At 40.9% G+C, this 19338-nt stretch overlaps 1 protein-coding gene across 7 annotated transcripts in view; it reads right to left on the minus strand.

Moving 5' to 3' along the window:
* The window catches only part of THADA (THADA armadillo repeat containing), a 332010-nt gene that overhangs the window by 65265 nt on the left and 247407 nt on the right, over positions 1-19338 (minus strand). For all 7 annotated transcript variants that reach the window (XM_072768181.1, XM_072768180.1, XM_072768179.1 and 4 more), the window contains one exon: positions 18513-18607. In XM_072768181.1, the coding sequence (XP_072624282.1) occupies positions 18513-18607 (95 nt within the window). The remainder of the gene's footprint in view (positions 1-18512; positions 18608-19338) is intronic.

Consider the following 19338-nt stretch of genomic DNA (forward strand, 5'->3'; position numbering starts at 1 on the left):
TTGTTAGTGAGGAAAGCTATATTTATGTGCCGGGCACTACAGAATGTTGTATGTCCATTATTTAATGTTAGGAATAATAATTACTTTTAGCTGACACTTGAGTACTATTCTAAGCACCTCAACAAGAGTTAATGCATTTAATTAAAGCAGTTGGTGCTAGTACTATTTCCATTTTACAGATGAGGAAACAGGTTAAGTTACTTGCCCAAGGTTGCAGGGGATGGGAGGTAAAGAGAATACATAAGCCATTAAGAAGGACCAAAATAAATGTGACAGGCACTTATTTTCTACAGGGAAAAGACAAAATAAAAGCTTTCAGTAGGGAATAAAGTTGAAGATGGGCCCTGCAGGCTTCCCAGAGGTGGCTGACTAGTGGAGCAAGGGGCAAATGCTCCAGGGGAAGTTAAGAGACAAAGAGTGACCTGTGAATTCATTTGCTGAATTATCAGCAGAGGAGCAGTTAGGTCAGAGCTATAAGCTAGGAAATTATCAAATAACATTCATTTAGACATTTTTTCCTAACTGCTGCTTAAGGAAAAAAACCCAAAAAGCACCTTTTTGTGCACTGAGACCCAAAGAGATGACCTAAGCAGAGTTTCTCAAACTGGAGTGTGCCTAGAATCACCTGGAGGGCTTGCTAACCCACAGACTGCTGCCTCACCCTCAAAGCGTCTGATTCAGGAGATCTGGGGAAGAGGCTGAGTTTGCATTTCTAATAAGCTCCCAGGTGATGCTGCTGCTGCCGCCGCCAGATCAGATGCTTTAAAACCACCACCCTCAAGTGATGCTACATAACTAGAGCTTATTAAAACCACACGGACCTGAATCCCACGCCTGCATATTTGGAGTCAGGTGGCTTGAGGTGGGCACAGACACCTGTAGTCTTAAGAAGCCCACAGCTAATTCTGCTACGTACCCCAGCTGAGAACCATGCTCCTAAGACACGACTTTCACAGGGGTCCGTAGGGTTAATGGGTGGGGAAGTAGGGGTCTGCAGTCCTCAGCAGAGCACACTTGATTCCAGCCTGGTACTTCACTTCTTTTCTCTTACAAATAGACATCAAAGGAGGGAAAACCACCAAGAATTCAAAAGAATGAATAAGCCCTAGAATAAAGGCCTCTGGCCTCAACTGTGGCTCAGAAGGTCCAGGTTCTGTTCTCAGTCTAGGATGTAGCCATGAGACATCAGAAAGACCAGGACTCTATTCTTACGGAGTTCCCACAAATGTGGGGACCACAGAGCCCCTCTCCCCCTGTGCCTTCCTTGTGCCTCCAGGGGCTCTTGAGGCTGGAGTTAGAGGTAACAAATATTTTCACATAAGCAGCTCTAGTGACTAGAGCTTTAGAAAAACAATGGTAGGGGACCCTTTACCGCATGTCTGGGGCAAGTCTGGTTTTAAAGCACCGGGTGATTCTAGTGTGATTACCCTGGGCTTGACAGCTACTGCTTTACTGGCTCTGCACCCCACAGCTGATAGACAGTTGGCCAAATGGTTCTCACAACCAAGACTTCCTCCTGGCTGAGCACTGTTTTGTGTCCTGCACTACCAAATGCATTTCAAAGTCTAGATCAACCTGGGGAAATTTATTTCCATTTCCGGCAGTGACAGCATGCAAAAAACTGAAGCTGGTTCTTGGATGGGGTTCCTCAGTGTGAGGTTTAGAACTTCTCTTCTCTGGAAGATAACATTTCTGTTTGCAATTTCAATTGTGATTGCTTTGGATTTTTCTTCTTTCTGATCTTTCTTGGAAAGCCAAGTGTTCCAATGAAAGAATCGAGTCCCTCCTTTAGTGGCCCCATCTTTTCATAAATTAGACAAATTTTATAAATTTATTAATTGGGAGTTTCTTCTAGTCCTCCTTGTTTGGAAAGTCTTTGGACTTTCTCACCAGTGCAGTCATTTTAGTAACTCAAGAATGTAGGGCTGATTTTAAACCTTATATTTTATTTTGTTTTTGAAATTAACTTTTTGTTTCTTTAGAGCAGGCATGTTTTTAGCCTTCAAAGGAATGGCTAACTGGCTGGCTTCACTTGGAAGGGCAATACCTCCTGCTGTGCTAAGTCCTGGTTCAACGGAGAAGTAGTTCCCAAGTTTGGAATCCAAAGATCAAGAAAATGTCAAAAACACTGTGACAGACTGGTACACATTGCCAACTTTTTATCTTGTCCAGGAAGGATGTTAAAAACCCATCATCTTTATTATTTCATGAAAGAAGGGCCATCTCAACACCAAAACCGGTAGTAAATCCACAGTGTCATCATAAAAGGGCAATTCTTTTTTTTTTTTTTTAAGATTTTATTTATTTATTCATGAGAGACATAGAGAGAGGCAGAGACATGGTCAGAGGGATAAGCAGGCTCCCTGCAGTGGGACTCGATTCCAGGGCCCTGGAATCACGACCAGAGCCAGCGGATGCTCAACCACTGAGATACCCAGTGCCCCAAAAGGGCAGTTCTTTAAAGACATCTGGCTTTAAGAAAAATTTGCCATAGTATCGTTTGGTTATAGCTTGATTGTGAAAGTGTCACCAGGGACCAGCATAAGGGAACTGCATTTTTGGGGAAGCTGGTAACAGTTTCCTGAGTGTGATCTGTTTGGACAGCATGACTACCCTGAACAGAGGTCTCCTACGGAGGAACCACAGGGACTCAGCCGAGTCCCTCGGGGCAGCGAGCAGAGTGTCTGTGTGAAGGAGCACAGTGGTCCATTCACACAATTCCCTCTGGTAATCTCACTTGTGTTATTCTAGCAGTCCTTGGTTCTTTGGCAAGTTGCAGATTTCAGTGTTATGTCTGCAGCCTGAACAGTGATTGCTAAATTAACTGAATTTCAAAGTTGCCACTCCCTAACCAACCAAGGTAGGGTGCTAACATCAACGAGGCTGCTGAAAGAGGATTTAAAAGCAGCACGTATTCTGAGCAGGGACAGCATCCTTTGTCAAAAATTCTGTTTTATAGGGGATCCCTGGGTGGCGCAGCGGTTTGGCGCCTGCCTTTGGCCCAGGGCGCGATCCTGGAGACCCGGGATCGAGTCCCACGTCGGGCTCCCGGTGCATGGAGCCTGCTTCTCCCTCTGCCTGTGTCTCTGCCTCTCTCTCTATCTGTGTGTGACTATCATAAATAAATAAAAATTAAAAAAAAAAATTCTGTTTTATCATTTAGGGAAGTGTATCTTTGCCCCAGAGGAGAGCATATCCTCAAAAGGCAGGCCTGTGGGTCATTTATCTTTGATTTTCTGAGCTACTCATGCAGATTTGTTAAAATTTCTTTTAAAAAATCAACATAATCTTAAAAGATGCGTGTTAATCTAAACAGCCTTAATAAGGACATTGTGGGAGAAAATGTGGGATGATATCATTGCCACATAATTATGGATACAGTGGAGTTGCACCATAAGAGCATTTAATTTAGGTGAATTTAACTCTAAGTACTCAGCAGAGAGAGACAGATCGGAAAATAACAATTAAAATAGAGGGCAGTTTTGCCTGGCACCCTAGTCACTGTGCATATTTCCAGAAGGGCGGTGGTGCTGCTACCTCAGACCAGGGGTTTCTCAGACGTTAGTGTGCTTCTTTTGCAGAGGTCCTGATTCAGTTAGGTCTGGGGCAGGGCCCCCCCCCAGATCACATTTCTAACAAATTCCCAGGTGACACTGGTGCTGCTATTCAGGAACCACTGTCTTAGCTCATCTGTGCTCCTCACGGTGTAAACACTTCGTTGTGCTGAATGTGTGACTCTAGTGTTTAGTGGCGCTTGTTTTTGTACACCACAGGCCCTAATCCTAAGTCAACCCCTTCATCTAGTGTTCAGCCAAAAGCTCCTGGCCTTCACTGTTAAGTCATAAATCCAGATAGCCTGATTTTGTGCTGAACTTGCCAAAGTAAAATAGGCAAGAGGGAGTAAATGTGCCTGCCCAAAGGCAGCATTTCCTTGGCTCCGTAGAGATAGTTCTAGGGGAAGTCAAAGCCCCAGTGGTCACAGCAAAGTTGTTCTAAGTAGCAATCGGCACTCATGATGGGTGAAAAATCCTTCCCAGGATTGAAAAGGCCAAACGGAAGAGAATAGTATCACTGCTATGGGATAAGTCATTTACTGGGATACTGTGTAAGTGGCAATGATATTGACAATGCCACTGTGGTGGTCACTTGCCACTGTGACTCGGAGTAAGTTTCTCCATTCTGCCTGACATGCTCCCTCTGCCTCAGATGAATCAATGAATGAACAAATGATTAAATTTCTCTTTCACATATTGAAGAGGCTCTGAGTTCTCTGACACCAGTAGGTCAAGAAAAGTTTGCAGATAGATGTAACTGTTCTGAAGTCTCCCAGATGCTCCCTCTTTCTCCCAAAATTTCTACCCTCCTTAAAAAAGTAGGGAGTGAGAAAATATAAAGCAGATTTCACTTTTAATGTATAGCAAGGTGGCCGTTTTTTTGTTTTTTTTTTTTTTTTTGGTGGCAGTTTTTTTTTTTCTGTTTCAAAGAACTGTGGCTCTGGTCAGAGATCTGTAATCAGATCCAACAAAAGTTCTTACCTCAAACAGTTGATAAACTGGTTCTAAAAATAATCAGATGATAATTTGTACGCTCTGTGAATGTTAATGTCCTGTTACGCAATTTGTCAGTAAAAAAATTATATTTGGGGAGAAAAGGAAACCATAGGAACTGCAACAACAACAACAACAACAACAACTCAACTGATTTCATAAACGTTGGCTTCTCCTTATCAAAGGGAAATTCCATTCTTCTATTTAATCCTCTGCCCCTCCCAATACACTGTAATCCTGACCCCAGGGGCCCCTCCAACAACAAACATGCAGGATGACCTGGTAGAAGGATCTGGAGACTGTCTTTTTTTTTTTTTTTTTAAGATTTTATTTATTCATGAGACACACACATACACACAGGCAGAGACACAGGCAGAGGGAGAAGCAGGCTCCATGCAGGGAGCCCGATGTGGGACTCTATCCCAGGTCTCCAGGAGAGAAACTGCTGAGCCACCTGGGCTGCCCTGGAGACTGTTTTGAGAAGCATGCTGAACTGGTGGTGCTGGCTGCTTACTTCTTGCCTCCTTCTGTTTCTTGGGCTCTGAAGCCCTTCATGCCCTGCTGACACAGGTGTGGCCCCAACACACATCCCTTTGAAAATATTCCCTCCTTCCTCTGCCCCCAGCATATTCTCAAAGGCATGTATTTTCCAAGCACAGAATTCCTTATCTGTGGCTGAGGGAGGAGGATGAACTTCCCAGAAGACCATCTGAAGACTATCTTGTCCACCCAAGAAATAAACAGTCCTGGGCTTGGGAGCCTGCTCGGGGCGGGAGCTCTGAAAGGATTTGGGCCAGCTAAAAGTGAGCTCATCGGGCACCGGGTGGGACCAGCTTTTACTTCTGGACTCCACCCACCATCCCATTGCTGCCTCTGCCCAACACAGGGGGGAAGTCAGGAAATACTTGTGGATAAACACATGACAACCAAAAGATACAAACATGAAATTACTTCTAAGCAAACACTGTTTCTGGTTCTTTGTCAGTGACAGGCTACTCAGGACAAGATTGGGAAATCAGGAATCTCTCTAGTACCACACCGTCGACATCCCTGTATAGATCTGCCTTTCCCCCCCAAAAGATGTGGGGCTTCTCTTCCATCCTCAGGCAATGAGATACAGTGTGAACCAACTGGAGAGGAAGTAGCTGGCTGGGAAGATCTCCTGTGGTAAGGGAGGAGCGAAGACCACCTACCTCTGTCCCCTGCCAGTGCTACAGTTTACAGTTCTGGGAGAAACTGTAAGGCTGAAGAAGTTCCTGGCACTACTGGACTGCACTCTAACACCTGTAGGAATGATGCTCTGAGGTGCAGTTTATAGCTGGCAAATCCAACAGAGTCTGGGGAATGCTATTTAACGTGAAATCCAGCCCCAACATGGAGGGAGGAGTTAAGTACATTTTGCCATATGAGCAATGGAGGTGAGCCTGGAAGTGGGACCTGGCCATAGGACCAGCAGAAGCTCTGTCTCCTGCTCTGGATAAGATGATCACTCACTTCTTTAGTTTTGCTATCAATTTTAACTCCTGATAGCTTCTTTTCTTCCAACATTGGATTTTTCATCACTTTTCAAGTTTTCATTTTTTAAGAAAAGATTTTATTTATTTGAAAGAAAGGGAGAGAACATGACCAAGAGAGGAGGGAGAGAGGGAGAAACCAATTCCCCACCGAGCAGGAGCCTGACTTGGGGCTTGATCCCAGGACCCTGAGATCATGACCAAAGGCAGATGCTTAGCCAACTGAGCAACCCAGATGCCTCCATATATATATATACATATATATATTTTTATGATAGTCACAGAGAGAGAGAGAGAGAGGAGAGAGAGGCAGAGACACAGGCAGAGGGAGAAGCAGGCTCCATGCACCGGGAGCCCGACGCGTGGGATTCGATCCCGGGTCTCCAGGATCGCACCCTGGGCCAAAGGCAGGCGCCAAACTGCTGCGCCACCCAGGGATCCCTCCATATATTTTTTTTTATGTGACTTTCATCACCCCAGTCTTCAGAGGGTATTATCCCCATTTTACAGTTGAGGAATCAACAGGCTTCAAAAACAAAGTGATAGAAGTGATTTTCTAGTGACCGAGCCAGTCAGGCACCCCAAAGTCCAACACTTTAAAGGAATAAAATAAACCCAATACTCAACAACATAAAATTAATATGGTCTGGCACCTAATAAAAAAATATCAGCATGCAAAAAAGTGGGAAGTATGGGAAAATATGACCCATAACTAGGAGAAAAATTAATAAATAGACCCCCAAAAAACAATAATGGAAGGAGAGACAAGGACGTGATAATAGCTACTATAAACATGCTACATTTGCTCAAGTATCTAGAGGAAAATGGAACACGATGAAGAGAGATATGAAAGACATTAAAGGGACACAAATCAAACTTACAGAGGTGAAAAAGATAATACGTGAAATAAAAAAATACACTAGATCAATTAGCAGCAGATTAGACACTGCAAAAGATTAGTGAATTTAGAGACATAGATTAGAAGCTATCAAAAATGAAACACAGCTAGGAAAAAAAAAAAGAGTATCAGTGATGTGTGGGACAACTCCCAGTGACCTAATATACATATAGTGGAATCCTAGAAAGAGAAGAAAAAGGGAAAGGACTAGAAAAAATATTTGAAGAAATAATGGTGCTGGAATAATTGGTTATTTGTTTGCAAGAAATGAAAAAGAGAAATTCAATCTTATGAGATGCATGAAAATTAGCTTGATGTCAATTAAGGATATAAATGTAAAATCCTAAATACAAAATTGTAGAAGAAAACGTGTGCGAACATCTTTGTGACCTTGGGATAGGCAAAGACTTCTTTACTAGGGCACAAAAAACATGAAGCAAAAAAACCTGATAAATTGGACTTCATCAAAATTAAAAATGTTTGCTCTTCAAAAGACATTGTTAAGAAAATGAAGAGATAAGCAATAGACAGGTAGCAAATACCTGCAAACTATTTGTTTGTATAAAGGACTTATATCCAGAATAAAGAACTTTCAATAATAAGATTCAACAGTAAGATAAACAACTCAATTTATTTTATTTTTAAAAAGATTTCATTTATTTATTTATTTGAGAGAGACAGAGAAAGAAAGCTCTCGAGCAGAAGGAGTGGCAGAGGTTAGAGGGAGAAGCAGACTCCCCGCTGAGCAGGGAGCCTACTGTGGGGCTCAATTCTAGGACCCTGGGATCATGACCTGAGCTGAAGGCAGATGCTTAACTAACTGAGCTACCCAGGTGACCCAACAACTCAATTTAAAAAAGAAATGTGTAAGAGATTTGAATAGACGCTTTACCAAAAACATATATGTATAGCAAATATGGTACCTGAAAAGATGCTCAATATAACTGGTCATTAGAGAAATGCAAATTAAAATCACAATGAGATACCACTATACCCACTCAAATAGCTACTAGAGGGATAATATCAAGTCTAGGTAAGGATGTAGAACAACTAGACCTCTCGTATAGTGCTGGTGGGGATACAAAGTGGTAAGCCCCTTTGGAAAACAAGTTTGGCAGTTTCTTGTAATTCTTATCATATGACCCAATAATCACTTTCCTAGGTTTTGCTTAAGAGGATTAAAACATGACCACACAAACACTTCTATATGAATGCGCAGAGCCACATTATTCACAATTTCCAAAAAGTAGAGATGCCCAAATGTATTTCAATTGGTGCGTTAATATAAACAAACCATGCATATAATGGAGCAGTGCTAAACAATAAAAAGCAACAGGGTCACATCATATTAATAAAAGGTAAAAAATCACATGATCATCTCAATAGATACGGAAGAAAATTATACAAACTCCAACACCCTTTCACAGTAAAAATACTCAACAAACTAGAAATAAGGGGAACTTCTTCAACCTGATAAGGGATATGTATGAAAAACCCACAGCTGACAACATACTTGATGGTGAAAGATGGAAAGCTCTCTCCTGAAGATCAAGAAAAAGACAAGAATGTCTACTCTTGTCATTTCTATTTAACACTGTCCAGGAAGTTCTAGCCTGGGCAATTAGGCAAGAAAAATAAATAAAATGCTCCAGATTGGAAAGGAAGAAGCTCATGCATATGACATGATCTCATATATAGAAAACCCCAAAGAGTCCACCAAAAACCCCTAATAAATGACTTCAGTAAGGTTGCAGGATAAAAGATTAATGTACAAATTTCAATTGTACTTCTATACAGTAGCAACAAACCACCCAAAATTGAAATTAAGAACATAATTTCATTTATAACAGCTCACAAAGAATATAATAGGAATACATTATTTAGCAAAGATATTCATGATGTATATACTGGAAACTACAAAACACCACTGAAAGAAAATCTACATAAATGGAATGACATCCTGTATTATTATTCTTTTTTTTTTTTGACATCCCGTATTCTGATCTGAATTTTTGAAGACATAATATTGTTATAATGACAATACTCCTCAAACTCAACTATAGATTTAAGACAATACCTATCAAGATCTTAGCTGGTTTTTCTTTCCTTTTTGCAGAAGTTGACAAACTGTTCCTAAAATTTGTATAACAATGTAAGCGACCCAGCCAAAACAATCTTGAAACAGAAGAACAAAATTGGAGGGTTTACAACCTGATTTCCAAAGTTACTAGAAAGCAATGATAATCAAGACAGTATGGTTCTGGCATAAGGGCAGGCATATAGATCAATGGAAAAGAACTGAGAGTCCAGAAATAAATCCATATATTAATGGTCAATTGATTATTTGACCAGGGTACCAAGACAATTAAACGAGGAAAGGATAATAAGTCTTTTCAACAAATAGTGCTGGGATAAATGCATAACCACATGCAAAACAATGAAGCTGGATTTGTACCTCACACCAAATATAAAAATTCACTCAAAATAGATCAGAAACCAGGGTACCTGGGTGGCACAGTCAGTTGAGTGTCTAGGACTCTTGATTTTGGCTCAGGTTGCGAGATCAACCCCCATGTTGGGCACTATGCAAGCATGGAGTTGGCTTGAGACTCACTCTCTCCCTCTGTCTCCACTGCCACCCCCCCAATAAATAAATATTTTTTTTAAAAAAGAAAAAGGATCAGAAACCTAAATGTTAAGAGATAAAACTATAACAGTCTTTTTTTTTTTTTTTTATAACAGTCTTTAGAAGAAAACATGGGTACACATCTTTGTGACCTTGGATTAGGCAATGGTTTGTTAGATTTGATGACAAAAGCACAAGCAACAAAAGAAAAATAGATAAACTAGATTACATCAAAACTTAAACTTTTTTTTTCTCTTTAAGAGGGAGAAGCAGGCTCCCTACCCTGAAGTGGTACTCAATCCCAGGACCCCAGGATCACGACCTGAGCCAAAGGCAGACGCTCAACCACTGAGCTACCCAGGCGTCCCAAAACTACAACTTCTGTACATCAAAGGACATTATCAAGAAGGTGAAAAGACAACTCACAGAATGAGAGAATATAGTTGTATATCATATATCTGATAAGGGATTAACAGAATATATAAAGAACTCTTACAACTCAAGAATAAAAAGACAGCCCAATTTAAAAATGGACAAAGGATCTAAACAGACATTTTCCTAAAGATATACAAATGGCCAGTTAGCAATAGAACAGATGTTTGACATCACTAGCCATAAGCGAAATGCAAATCAAAAGTATAATGCAATATTGCTTCATGCCAACCAGGATGGCAATGATAAAAAAGAAGGACAATAACAAGTGCTGTCAAGGATGTGGAGAAATTGAAGCCCTTATATATATACATTGCTGGCAGAAATGTAAAATGATGCAGTCTTTGGAAACAGTTTGCCAATTCTTCAGAAAGTTCAATTTAGAGTTGGCATATGGCCCAGCAATTCTTCTAGGTCAATACCCAAGGGAACTCAAAACATACATCCTCACAAACACTTGTCCATGAATCCTCATAATAGTATTATTCATAATAGCCAAAAAAGTAGAAAGAACCTAAATGTCCATCAACTGATGAATAAACAAAATGTGGTATATTGATCCCATGGAATACCATAAAAAAGCATAGTGTTGGTTCATGTACAACCAGATGAACCTTGAAAACATTGTTAAGTGAAAGAAGCCAGACACAAAAGGCTACATGTTGTATCCCAAGCTTTCAAAAACAACCTGCTTAACTAATTTAATTGACATGGGTAACTAGTATCAGATTATCTGTGATGAGGGCTGCTGGAGTGTAGCAAGACAAGAACACAGAAGAAAACTGAAATCACAGAGACTCCTGGGTGGCTCAGAGGTTGGGCGTCTGCCTTCGGCTCAGGGAGTCCTGGAGTCCAGGATTGAGTCCCATATCAGGCTGCCTGTTTAGAGACTGCTTCTCTCTCTGCCTGTGTCTCTGCCTCTCTCTCTGTCTCTCTCATGAATAAATAAATAAATCTTAAAAAAAAAAAAAACCTGAAATTACAGATGTTGTATGTAATAGTATTTTACTCCTGGGGTGGAAAGGTGGTAAGACAGTTTCAAGATATGGTTCCATTACAGATCCAGACACTTAACCCAACTCACACTACTGGAGGCTCTTAATTTTGGTTATGGAAATAAGCATCGGACCAGAAGCCAAGGAAGCTTGACTATTTCACTAACCAGCTGTGTGACCTTGGGCAAGTCATTTAATTGGTATAGTCTCCATTCTACCTACTGATTAAATGGTCTCTAAACTTTAAAATTCTAAGAACCATGGGCCTATGTCTTCAGCACCACGCTTGGAATTAACGAGGGGTAGACACCACATGAACCTAGCAATCTAATAACACATCCTCTATTATTCTGACTTCTGAAAGGCAGCTAGAATCATCTGCTTATTTTAGGAGCTCACTGTTCCCTGGGAAAGATATTTCTGGCAAAAGCAACCGTTCAGATGACAGTCTCAGTGTTTTGGAGAAAAGCAACTAATTTATTGACAACAAAGCCTGTTTTTTTTTTTTTTTCCCTTGAAATTTCATAGCTGCAGGCCCAGAAATAAAAAGTCCCCAGAAGACTCTAAAAATATGTTCTCAATTCCCTTTTATCTCCCACCCAGAGCTAAGAGAATAGCACCAACTGTGTCATATTAAACACATCTGCATCCAACACCGATAAAAGTACATGACCAAGGGAACAGATAAGAATTGTTTTCAATTTGTTCAGATGGGATTGGTTAAATTTAACCTAATTAGACCAAATAATCAAAGCAGGTGTTTGTAAGTTGCCAATGTTTTTATTCTCTGTAATTGTTTGGCTCTATTTCCCAGGAACTTAGGTAAAGGAAGTTAGTATGTCATAAAAATCATTGACCTTATATTTATTCATGTCACACATATATTATTCATGTTCAAGGCAGTACAAATACAAGGCCTTGTTGGATACTTGTCACAGGTTTTACCATTTAACCATCATCAACATCTGAGCTGGCCTTTGGGAGCGCTTACATTACCTAACTTCCATTATATAAATACAAGTAGTAATAAATGAGAGCCTGTCTTCTAATCTTATACTGATCTACAAAGCACACTGACTTGGCATTCAGACTATTTAGGGATTCTGACTTCACGCCCACAAGCTGGTCACTTTTAAGGCATTAAGAAGAAAAATAATAACAGTAATAAAAGTTACATTCCAGTAAAACAAAATGTTTATTGCATTTGGCAGAATGATGAGATTTGAACTATAAATCCCAACTAACAAAGAAATCACAAAATGTAGCCGCCAGCAGCCTGGTACTGGGAAGCGTTTCGTGGGCCATAGGTCCACTAGCAAAGACGAAAAGGGCAGATGGCTGCCTGGGAGCAGTCAAGCTTCCTCTTTCTAGCAACTGCTTCTGTCCCAGGTACACCCTCACATTATTCCACATACTGCTGGCATGGAGGACAGAAATGCAGGCAAGAAAGTCCCCATGAAAGCATGTGATCTGGAAGCTCCTTATGAAGGCGATCCGTCCCTGAGGCCTGGGGGTCCTACAGGAGAGGAAGAGGAATGGGAAGTTGGAACAACCCAGAAGGTTCCAGGGCACCCTCACTGAAGTAGAGGTTTTCCCGATTCTGGCCCTGTGTGGTGGGGAATCTCAGGCTGTGTTCTCTTACTATTCTTGGGACACTTGGCCAAGTTGTGTCTGTGCCTTGGGTGTCCTCATGTCTAACATGAAGGACCACTACTATTTCCCTCATTAATGAGGCAAAATGCTTGCATGATGCTTGGCACAGAGTTAGGTGCTCAGTAACTGTTGGTCAGGATTATCCCGCAGGGAGGTTGGTATTGAAAATGTTTCCTCAGGGGATCCCTGGGTGGCTCAGCGGTTTAGCGCCTGCCTTCAGTCCAGGGCGTGATCCTGGAGTCCCGGGATCGAGTCCCACATCGGGCTTCTGCATGGAGCCTGCTTCTCCCTCTGCCTGTGTCTCTGCCTCTCTCTCTCTCTCTCTGTGTCTCTCATGAATAAATAAATAAAATCTTAAAAAAAAGAAAAAAGAAAAAAGAAAATGTTTCCTCAGAATAAGTGTACGCTGGGCATCCTAGAAACATTTTCAAGGGCAGGGAAACAAACAGCCTGTACACTGACTGCAGAGTAGGATGGAAAATGTCCAACCTGAGAGCGACGAATTATAGGTGGGTTTCCAATGACAGTGAAAGCTGTGTCTCCCCATCCCTGCCCAGGCCTGCAAGACAGCCTCGGAGTGCTTGGGGTGGTTAGGCCTCTTCTTCCTCATCCCCCAACTCCACCCAGAGACTATAATTTTCTTTCCAGCAGGAAACTGATGTATACGAATGATGACAGCTGGATTCAGAAGAGGAAAAAGAATACAGGGGACAGAGAGTCCTGTGGGTTTAAATCACTTTGGAACTCAAAACAAAACCCCCAGATCTGGAATTTTTAAAACCTAGTTAATGGCTGAGGAAACCTCAAAGGATGGGGAAGCACTAAGATAAAAGTCTGAATCACACAAAACACATCATTATCTGAAGCTTTTCTAATCATCTTCCCTGCCTTTCCCCTGCACTGGTTCTCCTCCTTGTGTATGCCCCCAGCCTCTCAACGTGGTTCTGAGAAAATGTAGGGGTGGAAATAGCCTTCTAAGGTCATGTATCGAATAGTGTTTGCGAGGAGATGGACAGATCCTCCTCCAACCAAAGTTTCCCTGAAATGGATACTACTTCATTCCTTTTGGAAATAATTAATCACCTTCAAGATTCATAGTTAGATACATTCACTGTTGAAATACAAATATATACTCCCCTATGAATAAACCAGAATTATGGTGTTTAAGATTTGTAAAATGGAAATAAGAGGAGGAAACCCCCCTCATGGCACCATTCCAAGACAACTATTTTTAGCACGATATTGCCTTTACGTTCAGTCTGGTTCTCTGCTCCCCACTCCCACTTCCCAGAGCCCCAATGCTGATGATCACAATGTCTGGACAAATCCCCCTGACATTCCATGAATGGATTTTCAGTTATATTCTTTCTTGGTGACAATTGGAACTTAGTTCATAAGGATGGGAGCATAGAAGGAAATGTCACCTTGTCTTAAAAACCACACGATGTGACTCTTATGTCCTTCAAATTGATTCTCCTTTGTCCACAAGGTCAAGTACAAGCTCTTCGATTAGCCTGTGAGTTCCTTCATGATTGAGTTCTTGCTTCTGCAGCCTCATTTCCATCATGACACTCAGGTCACTGTCCTAGCTCTGTGAAGGCTGTGCTGACTTGTACCTCTGTGGCTCTGGCCATGCTTCTCCCTCTATCTATAATGCCCACCTTCACCTTGCACATATGGTCAATCTCTACTTTCCCTCAAAACTCAGCTCAACCAATTCTTTTCTATGAAGCCCTCCTATCTTCCCAAATAGAAATGTACTTCCATTCTTGGGTGCCTCCAATGAATCCTATAAAGACTCTTTTTATAGCACCTATAATCCCTTACTGCCCCTACTTATAAGCCTAAAACTCATGTATGCGTATCTCTAGCTATAGGTATTCAATCTGTCTGATATTAGCATGTCATTTTTGATGAATGAAAAAATAAATGAGCAACAAAAAAATGATACTTTTTTGGAATCAATCAGAGGGGCAGGAGCATCCTTAATCAAGTGGATTTTCTGACATTCTTTTTTTTTTTAAGATTTTATTTATTTATTTATTCATGAGAGAGAGAGAGGCACAGACACAGGCAGAGGGAGAAGCAGTCTCCACGCAGGGAGCCCGACACGGGACTTGATCCCGGGTCTCCAGGACCACACACCCTGGGCTGAAGGCGGCACTAAACCCCTGAGCCACCTGGGCTGCCCAATTTTCTGACATTCTATGATGGCTATGCCATGTTTCAGTATTTTCCTAGGAAAGCAGGCATTTCTTCTTTCCTGAAGATGTTTAAGAGAATTGTGAATGTGAGGGGCTGCAGGGGACTGGATTAGATGCATGTTTCCTGCTAATGATAATGATGATCATGATAATATAACAATATCTTATATTTATTGAGCACTTATTCTGTGTGATGCAAAGCACATTCTTTATATAAGAATGTACATAAATTTGTGAACAACCACTCTAAGATACAGATCCTGTTATCACCCCCAATTACAATTGAGAAAAATCGTCTCCCAGAGATTCAATGACTTGCCTAAGGTCACAAAGCTAAATGGCAGATCTGGGATTCAAACCCAGGGCTATGGCTTCAGAGCCTAAATGATACACCTACTCTGAGCTTTGTGAGCTAATAATGGAAGTACGTGCACATTTATAGACATGATATGAACACGATAACATGATATCAACATACCATTTGAATTCAGAAAATGAATTTACATCTGATAGATACATGAATTTCAATAAGACTTTTGTATCTTTTTTTTTTTTTTTTTTTTAAGACTTTTGTATCTTGATGACAACTGTTACTATTCTAAAAACTGAGGAAAACTCTGCATTTCACTCAGTTCATAACCCATTTAATGATGGCTTGCTATGTGCTTAGCTGAGGGGCAAAGAATCTTTTTTTTTAAAAATTATTTATTTATTTATTCATGACAGACACAGAGACAGAGAGAGAAAGAGAGAGGCAGAAACACTGACAGAGGGAGAAGCAGGCTCCATACAGGGAGCCCGACGTGGGACCCGATCCCGGGTCTCCAGGATCACACCCTGGACCCAAGGCGGCGCTAAACCACTGAACCACCGGGGCCGCCCAGGGGCAAAGAATCTAAGGCACTATTCATTCTTTCAAGGTACTTGCAAGGTAACACATTATAATGTCATGACATTATTTTGAAATCATATGGAAGTCTATATCTCAGTAAGTGATCGCTTTGTTTGGGAACATGTTTGGCTATTGCTCAAACTGCCTTCAGAAACAATTTATGAAACACTTAAGAATAGATTTTATTACTTTAAGTTCACAGTTCATTTTTTTCCTCAACAGTGCCATCCATCTTAATTGCCATTGTATTTGGCATTTGGTTAGTTCTAAATATCCAGTTCCATCCTCAAAAGAGGAAAATTTGTTACCACTGTTTGTGTGGATATATGATATGATTATATAACATTCATACAGATAGACATGCATATATACACACACATCTGTGGCTTATGTGGGCAAACTCCAAGGGACTGGATAAAATCCTTACTTGTCTGATAGGAATATAATAGGAGCCATATATGCAATTTTTGATTTTCTAGCAGCCACATTTTTTAAAGTAAAAAGAAACAGGTGAAATTAATTTTAATAATTTATCTAATTTAATCCAATATATCAAAAATATTATTATTCCAAGATGTAATCAATATAAAGTAAATGAGAAATTTCGCATTCCTTTTTTCATACAAACTCTTTGAAGTTGGATGTGTATTTTATTCTTATGAAACATTCCCATTTGGATCGGCAACATCCCAAGTGCTTAGGAGTCACATGTGGCTGGCTAGTGACTGCCATACTGGGCAGTGCAGGATAAAATATTTAGAGCGATGGCTGTCATACTAGAACAAAGGCAAGAACACCCACCCTGTTGCATCCTACTCTGCAGAGTAACTAATTTGTTCAGAGGAATGATGCATTGATGCAAGTACAATACTGCTGCATAAAATAAACGACAGCTGTGACCACATTTAACTGGGATACAAATTCTTATATAACGCAAGACTTTGGAGCAAAGGATGGTTCAAAAAGACCAACACATTCATGGAGGAGCCCAATCATCAGTAAAGGGCAGGCAGTTGGAGAACAGAGAAGGGAAACCCACAACATTCAAGGGTGAACCCCCCTGGACAAGGAATAAAGGTACTAATACATTAAGAGAAACTTAGTTCAGGGGCACCTGGGTGGTGGCTCAATCAGTTATGTGTCTGCCTTCAGCTCAGGTCATGATCCTGGGGTCCTGGGATGGAGCCCTGTCTAGGCCTCTCTCTCTCCCTCAGCTCCTCCCTCTCCCTCAGCTCCTCCTTCCCCTGACTTATGTGTGATCTCTCTCTCTCTCAATAAATAAATAAATAAAATCTTAAAAAAAAAAAGGGAGGGGAGAAACTTAATTCAAATAAACTGATGATTACAATCAACCACACAACTCCAAGAGGATCGCAAAGGCTGGACTCATTAGTCATGAGCAACTCTTTCGTGGCCAAAGTCCTTCAGCTACTAAGCAGAGAAGTACTGTAAAGCTATATGGAATCTGGAACTGAAATACAAAAATAAAGGAAACCAGGAACAACTTACTTGGTACCATCTGATTTATAATCTCTGCACCCCAGTTAGTTCAAGTGTAAAATAAGGTGGTGCAACCCTGAGGTCCCTTACAGAGAGGGTGATCTATAATTTCTGCTGCAAACCTGGACACTTTCAAGAGTGAAGGGGGGCACTATTAATAATTATGCTGGGACAAGAGGCATAAACTAGGACTGGTTTATAGCTATAAAACTATATGATCTTATTCCATCAAATGGATACAATAGCTACCCCTATGCAGGGATATGGAGCTGATGAAAATCCAGGCGTGTTCTTCTTACCTCTGCATGGCCACAGGGGCTTTGTGGGCTAATATACACTGATCCGGGTGAGGTGGTTTCGCACCTCCCCCTCAAAGCACTTTAAATTGGTTTGAATTTGGGAACAGGGTTCCATATGGACAGAGCCGGACTCTGACAGCCTGAATATATTTACTGAAGACAACAAATCATTGACAGACTAAATGTAACAGAGGAAAGGCCTGGCCTGCTTGTACTCAGAATGTGACTTTGTAATTGTAGCCTCCTTTAGACAGGCCTAATCAATTAGAAGAGGCTGATTTTAACCAGTTGCAGGCTCATTACCCTGCATTCCAGTTTGTGTTGATGAAAATCAGTTTCAGTCTGTGGCCTGGAACTCATGTACAGCACTTCCTGCAGCCTCTTATATAAACACATAAAAAAATTTTTTTTTTATTTGGAGTTGCCCTTCTCTGTTTTAAGAAAACCACTCTGAATCATGATTAAAACAGAACAATTGTATATGGATCTGGCGCCTGATAGAGACATATATGACCAAGGAACACATCTTAAGGCAGTAATGGGTAGATTGGGACAGTGTCTCAGGTATTCAGACTCCAGGATCAAATGAGCCCAACTCAGCTCCACGAAATGAAGCATAGACTCTCAGTTGTTGAAATTGATGAACTTTCAAAGAAAATTCAACGGAAGGGGAAAAAGCCAAGGTCTCTGAAACACACGGGATATCTGAATAGAGTCCACATTGTCTCCTGAAACACCAAATAGAAAATAAATGAAAAACTTCCCATTCAACAAGAACTTTCCTTGAGAAGCTTCTATGAGGGAACCATATGATACCATGCTTAATTTTGATGTGTGGTTAGTTTGACAAAAGTCAAAGCTGGGGGCAGTGTGTGGTAGAACCACTATAAGCCCCACCTGTATTTCAAAGATCCATCATCATTCCAAAATATGATATAACTATGAATCATACCTGGCTGGTTGCCTTTTGTGGGTTTGTCAAGGCAGCGAGTCAACAGGAAGAGAATGTCAATATATACAGCTCTGGTCACCAAACATGGATTTTGCCTAGAAAGGTAAAGAACAGGAGATAAATTGATATTTTTTCTCCCTGAGGTCTGGGTCACACAGAAGAGAAAAAGGTATTTTCTCATAGGCCTATCATGAGGCCTAGGGCTTCATGGCAAATGCTTTTAGACATTTAATCACCAATAGTAAAAACACGTCAGTAAGTCAAATGAGGAAATGAAATCCTAGAGCATATGGTGGAGGTTGGGGACATGCATACACAAAACAGATAAAAAACTCTATGCTCTGGTTCCAAATAAAACAAACTAAAAACAAACAAAACCCAGTATCCTATCCCAGTTATTTGAAAACAAGGAGATTGGCAGGGGGAGTTATATTCTATTATTTTTCCTGTTTAGTGGACAAATCTGGGGGGAAAGAATCATTGGTTACAAGTATCGCTGACTTAGCATTTTGGAGAAAGGAGAACTGCACTACCATAGGACAAACCAGACCTATGGACTTAAAATAACCAGCTGAAAAACAAACACACAGAAGCACTAACAAACACTGTGACACACATTCCTTTCCTGGCAAATGGAATTTTTTTGTCTTTCAATAAATGGAGTTGACTTTACTCTTTGAACCATACGCTGGGAAAGGTAAGTGGGCTGGATTTAGGGGTCTGGATAAAAAAGGAAGAATGAAGACTTTCTTCTGAGAACAGTGCTGCTGAAGGTCCCCTGATTCTGAGCCTCAGTTCAGACTGACCATGAAGAAAGGCCCCACCC

This window comes from Canis lupus, chromosome 11, assembly GCF_048164855.1.
Source record: "Canis lupus baileyi chromosome 11, mCanLup2.hap1, whole genome shotgun sequence".
NCBI classification, from domain to species: Eukaryota; Metazoa; Chordata; class Mammalia; order Carnivora; family Canidae; genus Canis; species Canis lupus.